The sequence below is a fragment of the Salarias fasciatus genome (genome assembly GCF_902148845.1).
Source record: "Salarias fasciatus chromosome 7 unlocalized genomic scaffold, fSalaFa1.1 super_scaffold_4, whole genome shotgun sequence".
NCBI classification, from domain to species: domain Eukaryota; kingdom Metazoa; phylum Chordata; class Actinopteri; order Blenniiformes; family Blenniidae; genus Salarias; species Salarias fasciatus.
The window spans coordinates 14735194-14752250 of NW_021941229.1; the positions used below are offsets into that span (position 1 = coordinate 14735194).

The 17057-nt window shown below is 43.0% G+C and overlaps 1 protein-coding gene across 4 annotated transcripts; it reads right to left on the reverse strand.

The window, feature by feature from the left end:
- Positions 1-548: 548 nt before the first annotated feature.
- mrrf (mitochondrial ribosome recycling factor) lies at positions 549-17048 on the reverse strand. 4 transcript variants are annotated; one of them, XM_030085536.1, is made up of 8 exons: positions 16967-17048; positions 13070-13252; positions 12757-12909; positions 8639-8757; positions 3684-3775; positions 1890-2049; positions 1146-1250; positions 549-1073 (listed from the first exon to the last, which is right to left on the reverse strand). In XM_030085536.1, the coding sequence occupies exons 2-7, from the start codon at positions 13248-13250 to the stop codon at positions 1173-1175; spliced, it is 783 nt and encodes a 260-aa protein (XP_029941396.1). In that variant the 5' UTR covers positions 13251-13252; positions 16967-17048; the 3' UTR covers positions 549-1073; positions 1146-1172. The 4 variants fall into 4 exon arrangements, with proteins under 4 accessions (XP_029941396.1, XP_029941395.1, XP_029941398.1 ...); XM_030085535.1 differs by having other exon boundaries at positions 549-1250; XM_030085538.1 differs by having other exon boundaries at positions 549-1250; positions 8639-8754; positions 12754-12909.
- Between the last annotated feature and the right edge of the window lie 9 nt (positions 17049-17057).

Here is a 17057-nt window from a genome sequence, read left to right on the forward strand (position 1 = left end):
TTAAAATAAAGCCGGTCTGACTTGTGGGCCGCCTTGCGACCAGTAGCGGAAGCAGCAAAACAAATCACGGCGAGGATGATGACACCGACCGCATAATGGCACGGAAAGCCTGGAGCTGGCGTAAACAGCGGCCAGATGAAAGCGGAGCCGTCGGGGCCGGCTTCTCAAACAATTCCTGTTATCGTCTCCATTTCAACAAGTGCTCAAAACTACAATCCCCGACTGCGGCTTTTAAAAGGGCCGCTATTTAAAGACAGCGACAGCCCGAGCGCGCCGTGTTAAAAGCCTTCTCTTCCTGGACCGCGGTGCCAAGCAGCCCGGGCCTCCAGGTCCTCGCACAGGAAAAGTCCATTATCACTCGGACTAATGGGAGGAGGGGGCAACTTCAAACCAAACGTGGAGAAAAAGAAAAGAAAACAGGGGAGGGGGAAAGAAAAAAAAAAAAAGATGACGCACATGGTACAAAGCAGTGTTTCTTTAATGGAGACCATCAATTATGTTACTTTCCTGACTTTATTGTGTTTAAAGGAGAGAAACCATATTATCAATCCTCTACATGGACACAAATTAAAGGTCTTTTTTTTTTTTTTTTTTTGTTTCCCGCTTCAAGTGCATTTTTAACAGACTGGGGAATCAATGCGAAACAAATGTTTGGCAACATGCAAACAGCGTCTGCTGGGCCGGGCTCCCACGGATCTGGAACAAACTCTCGCCACCAAGAAAAACCCGCAGCCAGTTTACATTGGGACGGGTGCGCTCGCGTTATATAAACAGACAGCTCCTGTGGCAAGAAGTTTGATTAGGAGGAGGCCCACAAATCCCATTAAAAGTCCATTCGTCCCATGCGTGGTGTTTGTTTGAAGACGGGAGGCGTAACAAGGAGAGATGGAGGTGACGGGCGATCTGTCGCTGTTGTTTCCGTGCCAGTTTCTGCGGACGCTCTTTTGCAGGAATACACCAGATCTTCAGTAGAGATAAGAGGCAGAGAGCCTGCGTTCTGCAGGAAACGATGTGTTTTTCTTTGTGTGACTCGAACTTCATGATCCAGTCCATTATCGACATGTTAAAAGCTTCCGATGTGTGTGTGTGTGTGTGTGTGTGTGTGTGTGTGTGTGTGTGTCGCCGATACGAATTAAATACAGGACCTTGTGTGTTTCTCGTAATCGTCCCAGTCATCCTAACAACTCCTTCGTCTTCGCTGCAAGGAGTTTGTCGATGTCCACGGCGCTGCTGTCTGCCATCTGCTGAATCTGGACATTCGAAGAGGGAAGGACGGGAGAGAAAAACATCAGTAACACACACTTTCACACTGGCTGGGCAACCCGCTCATCCCGACACAACCCGATGACTCCCATTTTCCACATGCCGATACGACACATTTCAAGAATCTGCAAACTGCTTTTGCTTGCGATCATTTCTTTTTGCAGTTGTTCCAAAAACGACTTGTCCTTTAAAATCGATATGCAGTTTAGTTTTCACGCACCAAACGTTTCAGAAAAAAAAAAACTGCAGGGAACACTCGAGCTCTGAGCTCAGCGAAGGCAAAGCTGAACGTCTTTCTGCTTTCTGTTCCCTTTCAGTAAAGCAATCCCTCATTTCGTTGCACTCTATTATCTTTACCTGTGGTATTCCATTCACTTTCTTGCTCCTATCTTTCATCTTATGTTAAATTTTCAGAAATGCTTTCATGTTCTCCTCGTGCTCATTCATCTCTCCTGCTCTGCGTTTCCTGTAAGGCTTATGTGGGTTGACCATTCTGATAAAACACTTTGATTTGCCATTTTGGTGAAAAGTAGCATATACAAAAAGTTGCTCTGCCTCTCATGGGGACACTGGAGTTTTGTTTACATTTAGAGTTTCATGTTTCTCAAACTTCTCTCTTCTCCTACCTGTTTTTCGATGAGTCTTATCGTGTCCTCCGAGTGTCCCTCCTTGGCCTTTTTCACCTGCGTGACGGCACTGGAGCGCACCTTCCTCAGCGTCTCTTTGGCCTTGTTGCTGAACTGCTTGGCCAGCTTGGCAAGGCTCTCTCTGTGCTCCCGCGTCACTCTGCAGGGGCGAAGAGGAAGAGGAAGTCAGATCGTCAGCATGTGCAGCTTCACCTGCTGCTCCTTTCCTTCAGGAATTTTAACATCGCCTCAGATTGGAACGGGTGTACGGCAAGAAAAAAATGTGCTTGATGCGATGAAACGAATTACAGTGTTGATGGTGAAATGATTAGAATTCATAATAATTTCGTCTTCTCGGTGAGACAGTTTGCATGGATCACAAAACTGATTTGTGGAGTTACTGGATTACATAAGTGAACATATAACCACATAAAGTGATCGGCTTCACTGGATTACAGCAGGTATCTAATGGTGAGAAACTGGAGTAGCACACAAGATTTCCTTATCCGATTACTCCCACTTCTTGGATTTCTACTGCCAAACAATTATTCCATCTGGATGAGTAAAGTGTAAGAATGTTTAGAAACAGAAAAAAACTAAAACAAAGAAAAAGTCTGAAGCCGAAACTCTGAAACTCAAAAACTAGCAGAAACAACATGATGAAAAGCCGAGTCCTCGCTTGTGCAACAAAAAGGGACGGTAAGTGTTTGAAAGCAATGAAATGTAAGTCTTTTAGTCCTGATCAGGGAAACCTGGCGATAATCACCTCTCCCAGACTCAAAACCTAACGCTGAGAAATCCGTCATCTCGGCAACTTTGCATTCACTTTGCATTTGTTAATCACGCGGAAAGTCCCACTTCCCATTTCGCTCTGCCTCTTTGTCCTTAATTGGCTTTTTTTTCCCCTCGTTGTTTTTGCCTTGGGGACTATTTGCAAACAATCCAAGTGCAGCGTCTATTTACTGCAAACAATACGGCCTAATTACTGATTCCAGGGCCAATCAAGGAGCGCCTTCTCTTTGGAAATGCAAATGGAGGCTTGGAGCGTGCCGAGACTGATTGCAGGGGGAAAGCAGTCTGACTCTTGTGTCCCTCCTCTGCCAGACTAACACCTGCTGCTCCATACACACTCGCGCACACACACACACGATCATACATACTCATAAACACAAGGTGGCACTGATTCATGTAGACTCACATGCACGTGTGTATATGTAAAAAAAAAAAAAAAAAAAAAAAGAAAGAAAAAAAAGCATACTTTATATACACAGGCAGAGTGGTTTAGTGAGTGACGGACAGATTGTTTTGTGGGAGGTTGTTTGAGTTGGCTGAGAGGGAAGAAAGAAGGAAAAAGAGAGAGATCCAGACACAATACACTGAGTAGAGAGAGCCTGACCCAGTCCTCCCATCGGCTTACGGGGGGGCTTTGTATACGTCTACAAGCTAAAGGGAATGAACCTGTCAGCGATGGCAAAGGGCAGCGTTAATGGGGGTGAAACACAAAACGATTCAACAAATGGACGGCTTATTTTATTCATTTACTGATTGTTTTCTTGGTATCTTTAAAGAGTTTCCAAATCGAACAAACGACACATAAATATCCAAAACGTGAGTCTGTTGATCATCCAGACATCAGCAGTGTAAATATTAATTTTATTTGATAATCTAAAAGGGAAACCTATAACGGTTAAAGCAAAAGAAAAACATGGAAAAAGAAGGAAACTGCTTAACAGATGAGAACATTTTAAAGCTGAAAGCCTGTTGATATGTGTGTGCGTTTCAAAACTGACTCACTTGGGAACAGGCACCTTGATGATTGTCCCGTCCACCTCTGGGTTGAGGTTCATGCTGCTCTCTCTCAGGGCACGGGCAGCCGCCGCTGTTGCCTGGAGGGAGACGCACGCACGCGCACACACACAAACACACACACATAAAAATATGATTTCAACACTGGTGTGAACGGACAAGCACTGCTGCGACCTCAGGTAGTCGCTCAGCTCCAGCTGGCAGTCATTAAGGTGTTGTGTATGCGGCGTGTGTGTATGTGTGTGTCTGTGTGTGTGTGTGTATGCAGTGTGTGTATGGGGAAGCCCACAGAGTGGAAGCGCCTTGGGCCGCTGTCAGCCCTGGTCCCTCTGGAACAAGACTGAGGGGTTGCAGGGCACAGCGCTGACCCCTCGTGACCCCGCTGGAGAGTCTGCTCGGCCTTCTGGGCGATGAACACACACACATATTTTTCATGTCTGTGTTCAAATCCCAAATTAAATTTGGGAGTGGTAATTGTTATGTTAGCAGCTTTTTAGCTGAGTGTTTGAAAAACGCCAGATTTGTCTCACAGTTAAAGTCCTGCGCGGTCAGTAAAGCCGAAATGAGAGCTGCTTATTTCAGGATTCTCAGGGAACGTGAAACATTTAACCATTAAAGTCGGATGCAGAAATTAACACATTTAGAAGTTTGCAGGGATTTATTTTTTTTAAACAGGTACAAAGGCCAAGATAGTGAAAAATCAACATGATAAACGCACAGAGGGCTGCACTATGGGCGAGTTGTTAGCACTCAAAAGCGCTTCAAATCCGGCCTGTGGCTTTCTACGTTCTTTTGCGTGTTCTTCCTGTGTTTTTTTTTCTTCATACTCCTGCATTCAAGGCTAATTAGGGAGCTTTAATTGTGAGTGTGTGTGGCCGTCTGTCTCTCTGATCTGTCCCTCTGTTATTGTTAGCTGGAATTAGCTACAGTGACCCAGCACAACCCCGAAGTGGAGGAAAAAAAAAAAAAGCTTTGTGGATGATAGATGGATGAATGGAGCTTATCAGTATTAACCTGATTGTCTTCAGGCGAACAGCAGCTTCTTGCTTCCGGTGGCTTTGATTCGAATTTTAAAAATATTGAAGGGATCGCGTCGCTCAACAAAGTATTGTAAACTTCAACAAACATCAGAGTCTGAATCCTTTTTTGGGGACAGGAAGATCATCTGACAAAAAAAATGTGCACGATGCAGTGAACTCAGTAAAAAAAAACAAAAAAAAAACAGAGCAGCTGAAGACACTATCGTCATCCTCCGAGTTTTACTTCTAATGATTTAATGTAGACTTAAGAGATTATAAGGACCATATGGTGCTAAGTACTGGGTGTGTTTTCAACAATATTACATTTATATGTTGTTTTAAAAATTATTAAGAACAACTGCTGTGTAAATCAAAATAAAACTAAATTAAACTAAACTGCATCTCAATAGTTGTTCAAAGTATCTTTTTGAAGAAACTTTCCAAATATGAAGCTAATATTACCCCCAAACACCATCTGTGATGTTTGTAAAGGATGATGATAATCGGAGGGAGATGAAAAGAAGCGAGGGGGCGGATGAGTAGTCCGGTGTCAGTGTGGACACTGGCTGGAGAGGCAGCTGTGCTGCGTAAATATAACACAACACAGGAGCAGACAAAGCTGTGAAGGGAGAGAATCTGAGAACCGCTGGTGGTCACACGGCCCTCAATGACTGGGAGAGCGGCTGCTCAAGGCTTTTATTCAAAAAGTACAATTTTTGGCAGCCAAATGGGGAAAACAGAAAAAGAAGCCAGCTTGAACCTTTGTGGTAAATATTATAGAAGTATTCACATATGAAACTCAAATCATCCTATAGAGTATCTACGGTGTAATAAATTCTGTTTTTTTATTGCCTGTATTATTCCAGAGTGTATTCATATGATCAGTTTTTTTTTATTTTATGTAAACTATTTAACATCAATCTGCATTTATAGTGCATAAACTACCCTCTTTTTTCATACATCACACATCCTTCTTAAGTACTTCCGTACTCTTTGGCATGTTATTCCCCCTTTTATTATCGCAACACCTGGAATTTCCCCTCTGCGGAATTTTTAAAAAAAGGGAAAATCGAATTGAATCCAATCAAAGCATTAAGAAAATTCTAATGCATAAAAATGCTGCTGCATATAAACCAGAAAGCTCCGGCCAAACGGTGCAAACGCACAACAGAGAGGAAGCCAGCTCCTTTGAATCGCTGAACACAAATCCACAAAACTCCGAGTGTTACTATGTCGCAAGAGAATTCCCTTTGTTGAACTCGAAGCGTGCAAACGCAAAAAAGAAAAAAAGAGACCGTATCGTTTCCGCCTGGTTTTCAATCCCACACACTGTCCAGCTCGGAGATTTCGACAGCTCCTCCCGGCCTCCCATCCGCTGGGGGAAAAGGAATGGCTGTGAGATTAAAGGAATTTATTTGTGTGCATTAGATTAATTCATGAGGGTTGGTTTCCTTTGTTAGAATCGTCCGGAAAGCCTCTGGTTGCTCTCCTTTGAGTGTGGGGTGATAGATTCATCCCATACCTATGTTTGATCGTTCTCAGCCTCAAATTCATCACCGTTTCCCCTCTGTGACGAGCACTCCGGTGGTTACCAAAAGAAAAGAAAAAAAAAAAAAAACAGGTTCTGGTTAATATGTTGAGGAGGAAGAGAAATTACAGCCAAGTCTCACATCAAACGCTCCCGGCCTGGTTCAAAGCGAATAATCGAGCACGGAGGAATGCAAGCGTGTGTGAGTCTGTGTGTGTGTGTGTGTCTTTACAAAGACACTTTACCAACACGGTGGTGGGATGCTTAAACATGAACACACACTTCAAATTTCCTCCGGATCTAAGCATGGTGGAGGATTGTTGTGAGTTCCTCTGTGTCTTCCCAGTCAGCTCTTAATGAATGAATGGAAAACAATGGCGGGGCGTCTGCGGTGCCCAGTAATGGATCGGGATCATTATAAGCCTATTAGCTCTGGGTACTGAGGACTCACCTCGGAGTGGGACACGGTTAACGTGTGTGTGTGTGTGTGTGTGTGTGTGTGTGTGTGTGTGTGTGTGTGTGTGTGTGTGTGTGTGTGTGTGGTCCGTGGTTACAGTTTCTGGGAAGTGAATAAAAAGACTCACTGGAAGAGCATTCAGTCTGATTCGTGTGTAAAACTGGATTTCAACATTGGATGTGTCGATAGAAGCTCCGACCGACTAGTTGTTGAGATATTTCTTTCTTGTGGTTTGAGCAGGTTGAAACACTGAAGGTGTGGGAGGACTTTCAGTTCCCCTTTAATCTGTGTAAGATATAGAGCTTGATAGAATTGCGAAACTTTGCACTGGTTTTTATTTATCAAACAGATGCCTGAGGAAAAAGCTTGAAAACACTCGATCACTGTATTTCGGTATCACTACCTGAGTTTTGCATCAAGACTGATCAAACCTTGAGCTGGGGCAGCAAAACGCAGCACAGATAAAAGATTTTACACCACTGTGCCACGGAAGATCAAAAGTAGTGCTTTGAAAAGTGTTCATACATCCCTCCATCTGTGGGAAAAAATATTCAGCTGCTGCAGTTATTTTCTCGTTGAGTGTCTTTGCAGGATGCTGATAACCTCGTCAATCCAAGGCAATTACACCTTCATGATAAATGTGGAGAGACTGAAGGTCAAAAACGGACAAAAACTTCAAACAGAAGTATTGAGTACAAACAGGGACCTGGAAGATATTTTGACATTGATTAAAGCTCCAGTATTAGTGATGAATGGCTTTTACCAGAGAGTAACAGCGCTGACTGGGCGCTGCTGGTGTGTTGTCTCAGTGTTTAGCAGCGTCCTGATCCCAATCAAACCGAAACCAGCGACCCACCTCGACGAATCGCTCATTTAAAAACAGGAACTGAGAATCATCTGACGACACTGAGGACGAATCAATCTCTCAAAGCCACGCAAGAATTGTCTTAACTCATAGAGATCACTCAGAACAGGTCGAATAACATGATGATAGACGAGAAAAGAAAAGAAAAACAAAAAAAAGAAAGGATATTACAAAAATTACCATTATAATAATCAGACTGACATGTCGGCACCAGTTGGACATCTGTTAGGTGGAAGGGAAATATGCTCTTACATCTTATGCTAATTTTATATATTAATCCGTCGTGTTTCTGTTAAGACGCCGACTGCTCAAACAAGCGTTTCCTCACAGAGCGCGACAATAAGAACAATCGATCTTTCGAAGCTGACCTTTACAAGTGGCTCTCCGATATGATGAAAACACGATGAGCATAATGTAGATGCTCAGTGGCTCCAGAGATCAAAGAGAGCCGATTCTATCAGTCATGAGTGTCTCTGGATATACGATTACATAACGCTGTGTGCAAAAAAGGAAAAAAAAAACAAAAAAAGTTGCATATTTATATTTTCCAGACCACCACAAAGTCTGCTGCTAAAAATGTGAGTTGACTAAACCCTCGAAGGAAACAAGAGAAAGAAAAGAAGTGAAAAGACGAAAGAAAAATAATCCGTTCCTTCCTCACCGGGGGGGTTAGATGAGGTCATTTCCTCCTCTGTGACAACTCCCGCTCCGAACTGAGCCGCGCTGCACGGCCAGCATGTAGACGCAGACTTTAGCTGCTATCTTTCACCCCCCCCCTCCCCGAACAAAGGGCTCCCCCATTGATCAATCAATTAGCGTGTGAGACGCAGCTGGACGGGGACAGGCGGGTCGAGTTTCACTCACTTTGGAGCGGTGTGCGGTTCGAGTCCTGGTCTGGCTCACTTTACCTTCTGCGTGAAGCATCTATCTGTCTGTGCTGCGGATTATTTTAGTTACTAGTCACTGCAGGTTTGTCCGGCAGATACAAACTGATGCTTGGTGGCGGTGGTGGTGGGGGGTGGGTTGGTGCCCGTGAGCTCCTGCATTCTGCTTGTGTTTGAGCGATCGTCTTACCTCGGGGAAGCCGCTCATGTTGACCAGAATGAACAGGGGCGACTTCATGGAGATCTGACCCAGCTGGTTGAGAGGGAACTTCCCGTCTTTAGTTGTCACCACGATGTGATCCAGAGCTCCTGAACAAATGTAGAACAAAACCAATGCATAATTACTTCAGTGATTTTAATTCTGTTGTTGATGAATGGTATCATAAACGACCGGCTCTCCTCTCATCATACATTGTGTGTTTGCATGAAATCGACGACCAGAAACACTCGGATATACATCGGCCAGCTCCCACATGACCAACATCTGCCTGATCTTGTAGGTCTGCAGCTGTGCAGCAAACTGTGACGCACTTTGTATTCTGAAAGCTTACTATTAGAACCAGCGTTTACTTCTGCTGAAGCTCGTCGGTTCGATCACATCTCAAGCGCCCAGATTTCACTCCTCAGTCCCATAAACCTGTTACCGCTTCGGCGTTTTTACCTTGTCGGTCTATTTTTAGGCACAAACCAGTGCAACTTATTTATTTGCACAACAGTTCCCACACACATATTCTGTGCAGCACTGGCTGCTTTCCTGTGATGGCAGCACTGTTTCCATTCGGGGGAGAAAAAAAAAAAAGGATGAATGAAAACAGAGTCAATCATTGAGCCACTCAGACAGATAGACGGACAGATAGTCAGAAAAAATGTGCAGCAGAAGCCACAAATTGCAGTAGTAAGTTAGGGGGGGAAAAAAAGGAAATTAGAGGAAACTGTCAGAAAGTTTCCATGATATCTTGTCTCTTCTCTTTTCACTGTCAGAGAGAGAAACAAAGGTAAAGCTGCCAACACCAGTCCCACACCCTCCCTCCATCCCTCCCTCCATCCAACCGTCCACCCCGCTCCTTCCCCTCCTCCTGGCTAACCTCAGACGCAGTTGTTTCCTTCTTATCCACCTCTGCCTTACATCACGGCCTGCCTGGTTGCTCGGTGGGGGTGTGTGCGTTGGTGCCGTGTGTGTAAAAAGTGGGGTGAATGGGAGGTGAGCCAGCAGGGTAATTTTCTTTATAAAAATCAATTCATCGCACGGTTTTAAAGGCGGAAAAGAGGTAACCATACGATGTGAAATAAATACGAGAGGAATCACTAACAATGCCAACCTGAGAGTCGATCATACCCCCCGCCACCACCCCCTGGACTCACCCGTTTGTCCCACACTGCCTGCCTCCCAGTGCTTCTGTGGGCCACTCCTGCTCGTATCTGTCGCAGTCTGCCTGTCTGTCTTTGTTACCTGGGCCTCGACAACGAGCACCAGCACATCTGCAAGCACTTTAGGCGGGCAGACAGACATTCAGTCATTTCTTAAAACTACGAAGATGGATGATAAGGAAGGGGTACGCCGAGGTTCAGATATGGGCAGCAGAAGGTGGCTTGAAAAACGCATTAAGCCAAATCGTGCTTTAAAGCCTTGTTTTCTGCCACCACTTCAAGGTCCACTTTATAATGAAGCTAAAATCCTTTTTAAAGGATGTAGGATATTAGAAAGAGAAAAATTTATACGGGTTTTGTGTGGATACTTCAGCGTAACCTCACAGTCCAAAAACATGCATTTGAAGTGAATCGGTGACTTTTAATTGGGGTGATTGTCTGTCTTCCCCCGCTTTCACCCACAGTCCGCTGGGAGCGGCTCCAGCGCCCCCCGACACCGACTCGGACAAAGCGGTTCAGATGATGGATGGACAAGTGCTCTAGCTTTCTAGTAAAAATTAAAATATTAAAAAAAAAAAAAAACTCTGAATTGTTTGTTAGTTTAAGGGACGGCACTATATCTACTAAAAAGAGGATATTACTGAATCAGTTGTTCACTACAATAATGGGTAAAACAACTGTTACAATCAGAAGCATTATTTTGATTCATTTCACAAAAATTATGACAATAGCTACCATGATATATATTATATATTATATCTTTGTGGTCACCATTCATTATCTTTCAGATTTATGGGTTTTAAATGACACTAAATTGTGCGGCGCTCCTTTAATCTTTGGACTGAGGAAGATTTGCAGTTTTCCAGTTATTAACGCCGAGCTAAACTAACCCTCTGTTGGCTTTGGCTACAATAAAGTAAATAAAGATAAAATCCCAAAATGCTGAGCTGCATATTTCAGGATGTATTAATGGAAACAAGACTGATTTTCCAGATTAGCCATTAGCGATTATCAAAACATTGCGGACAAAACACTGATCCCCGCCTCACTGCGTTTATCGCTCTAACGTTCAGCTATACATCAGCTGCATGCAAACACATACAAGTACGCACAACAGCACAGACAGACACACACACACTCTCTTAAGGTTAATGAGAGCCAGATGAGAGGTTCATGGAACAAACACACACACACAGGCGCTTGCATGAGACAAACACACACAGATTCGGACCGCTGACGTAATTTCATTCCACCATCTCATCTCGCTGTCAGCTCTAAGTCCCGCTGCCTCCCTGGATTACCGTGCAGCTGGACAGAAAAGAGGGGATGAATGGAAGAGGGGAGAGCGGCGAGGGATGGACAGACGGAGGGAAAAGACAGGAAGGATGACAGAACAGAGGGATGGAAGCACAAATGATGAAAGACACAGAGAGAGGAGCGCGGAGCGGAGCGAAGAAGGAAACTCTCGAGAATGATGATCGTGAACAAACGTTTCTGTGGATCGATTACAAATTCTAATTCTTTAAGGATGAGGCGGAAACAGCGAAATGCCTCGGCAAAGTGAAGGACTGCAGGAAAAGAAAAAAAACAAATAGGAAGAGTAACAAATGGAAGGAAGTGCTGAAGATAGAAAATGACTCCAAGAAAAAAATACTCCCAGGTGATGAAAGAAGGCTGGAAGTTTACAGGACACGGCACTGAAGGGTCAATTATAAAAATCAAGGATGAAATTTTGCTTCTGTTGTCTGTGTTTATAGAGAAAAGGGAAACCTCAAAATGAAAAAAAAACAGTGTTTTTATATTTGAGAGGAAAAAGTCAAATGAGCTGGAGATCATGTGAGATGGAGGCGGCGGCCCCGTCCCTCGGGAGCTTCCATTATGCGGCCCACCTCTGACTCCTCCAGCCCTGCTCCCATCTGTTAGAAGCCAGAAACAAAGGGTCGCGACCTGGATGTAGTTGGGGAAATGGAGACCAAACCGGGGTCGGGGGAGCATCACGTGGAGATCTCCTCAGGTTAAACCCCCCCCGGGCGCTTTGTCAGGTAAACGCAAAGGCTGAGAAACACTTTGAACCCAGTCCTAAATCTCCAAAGTGCAGGAAACACATAGAACACATGACATAGTCACTTTAGTGTTTTTTTTTTCTTTCTCATCTCACTCAAAGCTTACCTTAGTGACTCAAGAACACTAAGGGCTTCATCGGATTTGATGTTGATCCAAAATTTCCTATATGTGTTTTGTTAATGCCTCACCGTTCGTTACCTGCCTGAGGTGGATCATGCATTCTGCTCTTAGTCAGCTGGGATCTGCGACCCTAGGATTGTGCGCCAGGCAACATATGCATACAAGATGATTGAATCTACTCATAAAGTCTAATAAATTAAGTGTTTTGAAGAAAGCCATTCGCAGGAAAACACTCCCTGAAATCTTTGTTTCATAAAGTTTCTCATATGCTTTGTGTTCAACAGTTATGATCTAATCCCGATTTAAAGCGATACTCCTAATCAACTGCGAGCCACAGCAAAGCATCTGTGTTCATAAACAACACAATTTCAGGTTTGTTTAATTGGTATATAGTTTAAGTATTTCTTCAAAAAACAATTTCAGCTTACAAATGCACCCATCTCCCATTATCCAGTTCAGACGATCTGCTTAACCAGACATATTTAAGTTTTCTTTTAAATATTTGAGACATTTTAGGTTACAGCTTTTTAATGTTAAGTTAACTGGCAAAATAATGATTTTTTTTTAAGATATTTGATTTTTTTTTTTAGACACATCTGTGGATGTTTGATGCAGAAATTTGCTGAAACACTTGAAATCAGCAGTATGGGAATGTTGGGTTTTGCCATTGAATGTAACACAGGGAGGTTAAGAAAAAAACAGTGTAAGCAGATTGAAAATGAGAAAAAAATTCCAAACGAGAGACAGGTGGACAACCTGGCGAAGTCCTGATGCTGAGGTTGCGTGTGAATTCGTCTTTGAGCGCGCTGAGGACGGCGGCCATGTCCTGCTTCACCTCATCCAGACTGATGATGTCTTCCACCAGAGCGGCATTAATATTCACCTTTCCTGACTGGCCCTTTGCCTTGGCTTGAGAGATGAAAGGAAGGAAAGGGGCTTCAAGATGAGCGGAGACAAACTCATATCTAAGACAAATGACATCCAATCAAGCAAACTCACGTTTGAGCCAACAGGAACATAAAAGGTTACCACAAAGATGAACGGCGGAAGGTTTGATTGCGTTACCGACCTTTAGCCTTCTTGGTGGCGTACAGCCTGGTGCACGCAGCAGCGGGAGGGCAGCGGGTGGCGTCGGGGCAGAGGAGTGGACGGACGTGGACTCTGGAGGAGACGGCGAGGGGAGCCCGGACATGCCGGACCACGGAGCGACACAGGAGCGGCCGCAGCAGACTCAGGTTGCTCAAAGCCATGACTGCGCACAAACAGAAGGGGAAGAGTGAGAAAGTGAGGTAGAAGAGACGTGCAAATGCAACTCAGCCGAGTTTTTGAGGGACGACGACTGATTACCTTTGATAGCTGTAAATAATTTGGAAAATCAGGTGAAAGCGCTGCTGGTGATGCAGATCCAGCGAGGTAATAGCTCACATCAGCCAGCAGGAGGTAGGCCTACATCTTCTTTTAACAGAGCTCAGTGGCAGCATGGCTTTACTCCTTTTCATTGAAAAGTGAAATGATATTTCACTCAGGTTATGTCACTGAGATCGGGACACAGCTGTATCACCTATTAATAATCATCAAGCACCAGTTGGAATCAGTCTCATGAACTGATTTAAAAAATACAGACAGAACTTCTTATTACAAAACAAGAGCAGGCACAAAACTTCATATCTGTTGAGACTCATTTACTATTTACCATGAGCTGATATGTAAATAATAAGAAGAATAAGTAAATCTTAATAACACCTAATACTGAAAACAATTGTTTTTAAGCGATAAGTCCATTCTGGTAAAAAGACCAGAGGTGACAGATGACAAGTTATTTCTATTTATAAATAATTATATTTGAATAATTGCCACAACTGCTCTAAATCAAGGCCTTTCCTGCTCCTTGACTGATTAATTACTTAAGAATTGGTTTGCGTTTTGATTAGCGTCTTAAAGGAGCCTCTGATAAGAGGATCATGGTGGGCTATAATTTCTAGGTTTTAAATTTGGGTGGTGGAGCTACATTTTCAACTGTAATCAACAATTATTTGTGTTATGTGTTTAATCAAGCCCCTTTAGTTTCTAGACAGTTAAAATAAAAGAAAAAAGACATTTAATTTACATGAAGTCAGGATGACACAAAAATATAAAGGGTACAATTTCATGGAACAAAAAAATTGATTTCTCATTTCTGAGAAGTTGAAGATTGACACGTTGGCTTGAAACGAAGAAATGAATTAATGGCAGTTGCTTATTTTGCTATATATCTGATGCTCAATTTAGCATTTAAATCCGGCTACAGACCGTTTCTTTGCACTTAATTTCTACATGAAATTCCGGATTTAGAAAAGGCATTCTCGTGGATGCAGTCACTATTTCTTCTGGCGAAAAGCTTCCTGCAATCAACTCTACGGGCCGCATCCCTCATATTCACGCCGGCGTGCTTTCTTTTCCTCTTCCACTCTCAAATCAGTGCGATGAAACTCACTCTGGGCATTCCTGAAGGGGAACCTCCCATTCAAACACGCAACAATACCGGCCTGACCCCCTCCCCTGCCTTTCTATGGACCAATTGTACCCCATCTCACAAGCTGCCTCTCAGTCAGTGACCCTCAGTGTGTACACACACACACAAGTACAGACAAACTCAGAGATATTTAAGCCCACGGATACAAAGACACAGTAAAGCACATCTTTCACGGTCAGTGGCTGTGAACAGCTCGCCGTCCTCTATTGTCTGGAGAGTATTTATAACTTACCTGCGAGCAGAGACAATCAGTCCTACACTGCACCAAAACAGTAACACGCTACAGCCTACTGCTGAAATCCACGCACCTACCACATACTATTTAGACTAGATTGTGGACCACCACCTTGCATAAAGAGCCTGTGCAGGGCGTCTGCGGCTGGCAGGTTTCCTGACGAGCCGATATGAAACGCCACAGTGTGGCAGAGCAGACAGGCAGAGATGTGGGATGGTGACAGATCCCCTTAGAGAGGAAGTCGAGCAGAAAAAGTGAAGCACAGGTGTTCAGTGGGATACTGTAGTTTCATATCCTGTAGATTTCACACACACACACACACACACACACACAGCAGCAGCAGCAGCAGCTGCAGACACACCTCTGTTCTGTTTCATCAAGCTGGTGAGCCCGCATGCTCGCAATGTTCCCTCCACAGATCAGGCAGAAAATAACACTGCAGACTTTCTGATAATGTTCTGCCTCCCCAAACAAACTGTGAACACTGGGGGTGACATTAATTTGCTTTGATTCATCAATCATTAATTCCTCGACAAAACTGATTAATTGTTGAGGTGATAAAGAGTGACGATCCTGAACCTCTCAAGCTCCTCGAGCTTCAGCTGGCAGCATTTGAATGGGTTTTCTGTGCACTCGAAAATATTCTCAAACATTAGAATCCAAAACCGCAGGACCATGGTCAGCTGGGTCGTCTGAGGGGTCATCATCCATCCAACAATAAACAAAGACACAGTCACATATAGTCAAATTCATACCAGTGAGCAATTTAGAGCCATTAACTAGGTTCAGATAGATTATTTTGTACTTTGGGAGAAAAGTTTGCACAGAGAAAACAAACTGAGGACAGAAGGCCCCGAATAGACTCAAAACATATAAAACTACAAAACAAATACTCCATCCACCATTGTCTCACTAAATCCTGGATAAACTCTGTATGCTGATGTTTTTCCCGTGAGGGATTTTATTCAAACAATTCATGATGAAATAGATAAACATCAGGCGATCTTTCGGGAACATCACCTTAATATGTGACCATTTATCCTCAACAAACACCTTCTAGAAGGTTGATTCAGTGTTTGGGTACAACTATGGGCTTGAAATTCAACAACCACATTAGAACACCTAAAAAAAATCTCTGCACTGGCTTCAGTATTATTTTACAAAGCTTTGAATGTTCTCGAGCCTAAATATATCTAGATTTACTTGTAGAATTTGAAACATCTAGACCCCTGAGGTCCTCAGGAAGAGGTTTACAGAGTCAGAAGCAAACCAGGTGAAGCAGCTTTAACTTCCTACTAGAGGTGTTGAATATAATTATTTTGATGATGCATTGCGATAAGGACGATTGTGCATCATAGATTATAATGCAGTAATATTGTGTTTTGATTTTCGGCAGTTGTTTTTACGTAAACTGAACTGTATGTATATGTATGTATATATATATATATATATATATATATATATATATATATATATATATATATATATATATATATATATATTAGTTATTACTGGTATAAATACACTTGTCTTGTCTGTCATTGTCTACATTAAAAAGAGTTCATATTAATGGAAAAAATAGCCATGTGCAGTAATGAAGAAAAATGGGGACGTAATACATAGTTATACATCGTAGCATCAATTCGAATCATTGGCAAGATAATTAAAATCGTAATTGTATTGATCCATGAGACCAATAAAGATGCGGAACCCTGGTTCCTGCCTTTTATGTGGAATAAACTCCCTGAATACCTCAGGACTGCTGACACACACACACACACTTCTACTTCTTTCAAATCAAAATTATAACACTATTATGTGATCAGGTTTTGTCATTAAACAATACATTTTACTTATTTGCCTTTATCTTAATGAAACTTTCACTTTATTCTCAATCAACTTGTTTTTATGTATTTTTCTTTATTTCCTTCGCAAACATTGTGAATTGCGTTGTGTATAAATGCTGCTATACAAGTACATTTGCTTTTCCTCGAATAATCGAGGATGTGTCTGTCAGTCGCAGTAGGATTAAAAACACTCTGAACACATTTCTCTTTTGTAACAATCTGTGAAGGTCGGCGTAACGAGCCCTGCATGCAACACTTACAGGCAAAATGAACCGCCACCACGGAGCTATTCAATATATTATCACAGTGAATGTCTGTGGCGACTCAATAAAACGACATTCCATCTTAAATTCATTTAGAAGGCGCACTTACTTCAAACCCAGAGTTGTTTTATAGCCGCATGTTATCTGAAGGGGGAAAGAGGGAAAAGGCAACGTGTGTCGTCATCGTCCAGCGCCGGAGA

What these genes read in the sequence shown, in the direction of transcription:
- mrrf (XM_030085536.1), bottom strand. Translation starts at nt 13,250, where the DNA reads ATGGCTTTGAGCAACCTGAGTCTGCTGCGGCCGCTCCTGTGTCGCTCC. An exon ending in ACATGAGCGGCTTCCCCGAG is followed by an intron (nt 3,776 to 8,638) that starts GTAAGACGATCG and finishes GTCTCCCTCCAG; the next exon opens with GCAACAGCGGCGGCTGCCCG. An exon ending in ATCAAGGTGCCTGTTCCCAA is followed by an intron (nt 2,050 to 3,683) that starts GTGAGTCAGTTT and finishes TCGCCCCTGCAG; the next exon opens with AGTGACGCGGGAGCACAGAG.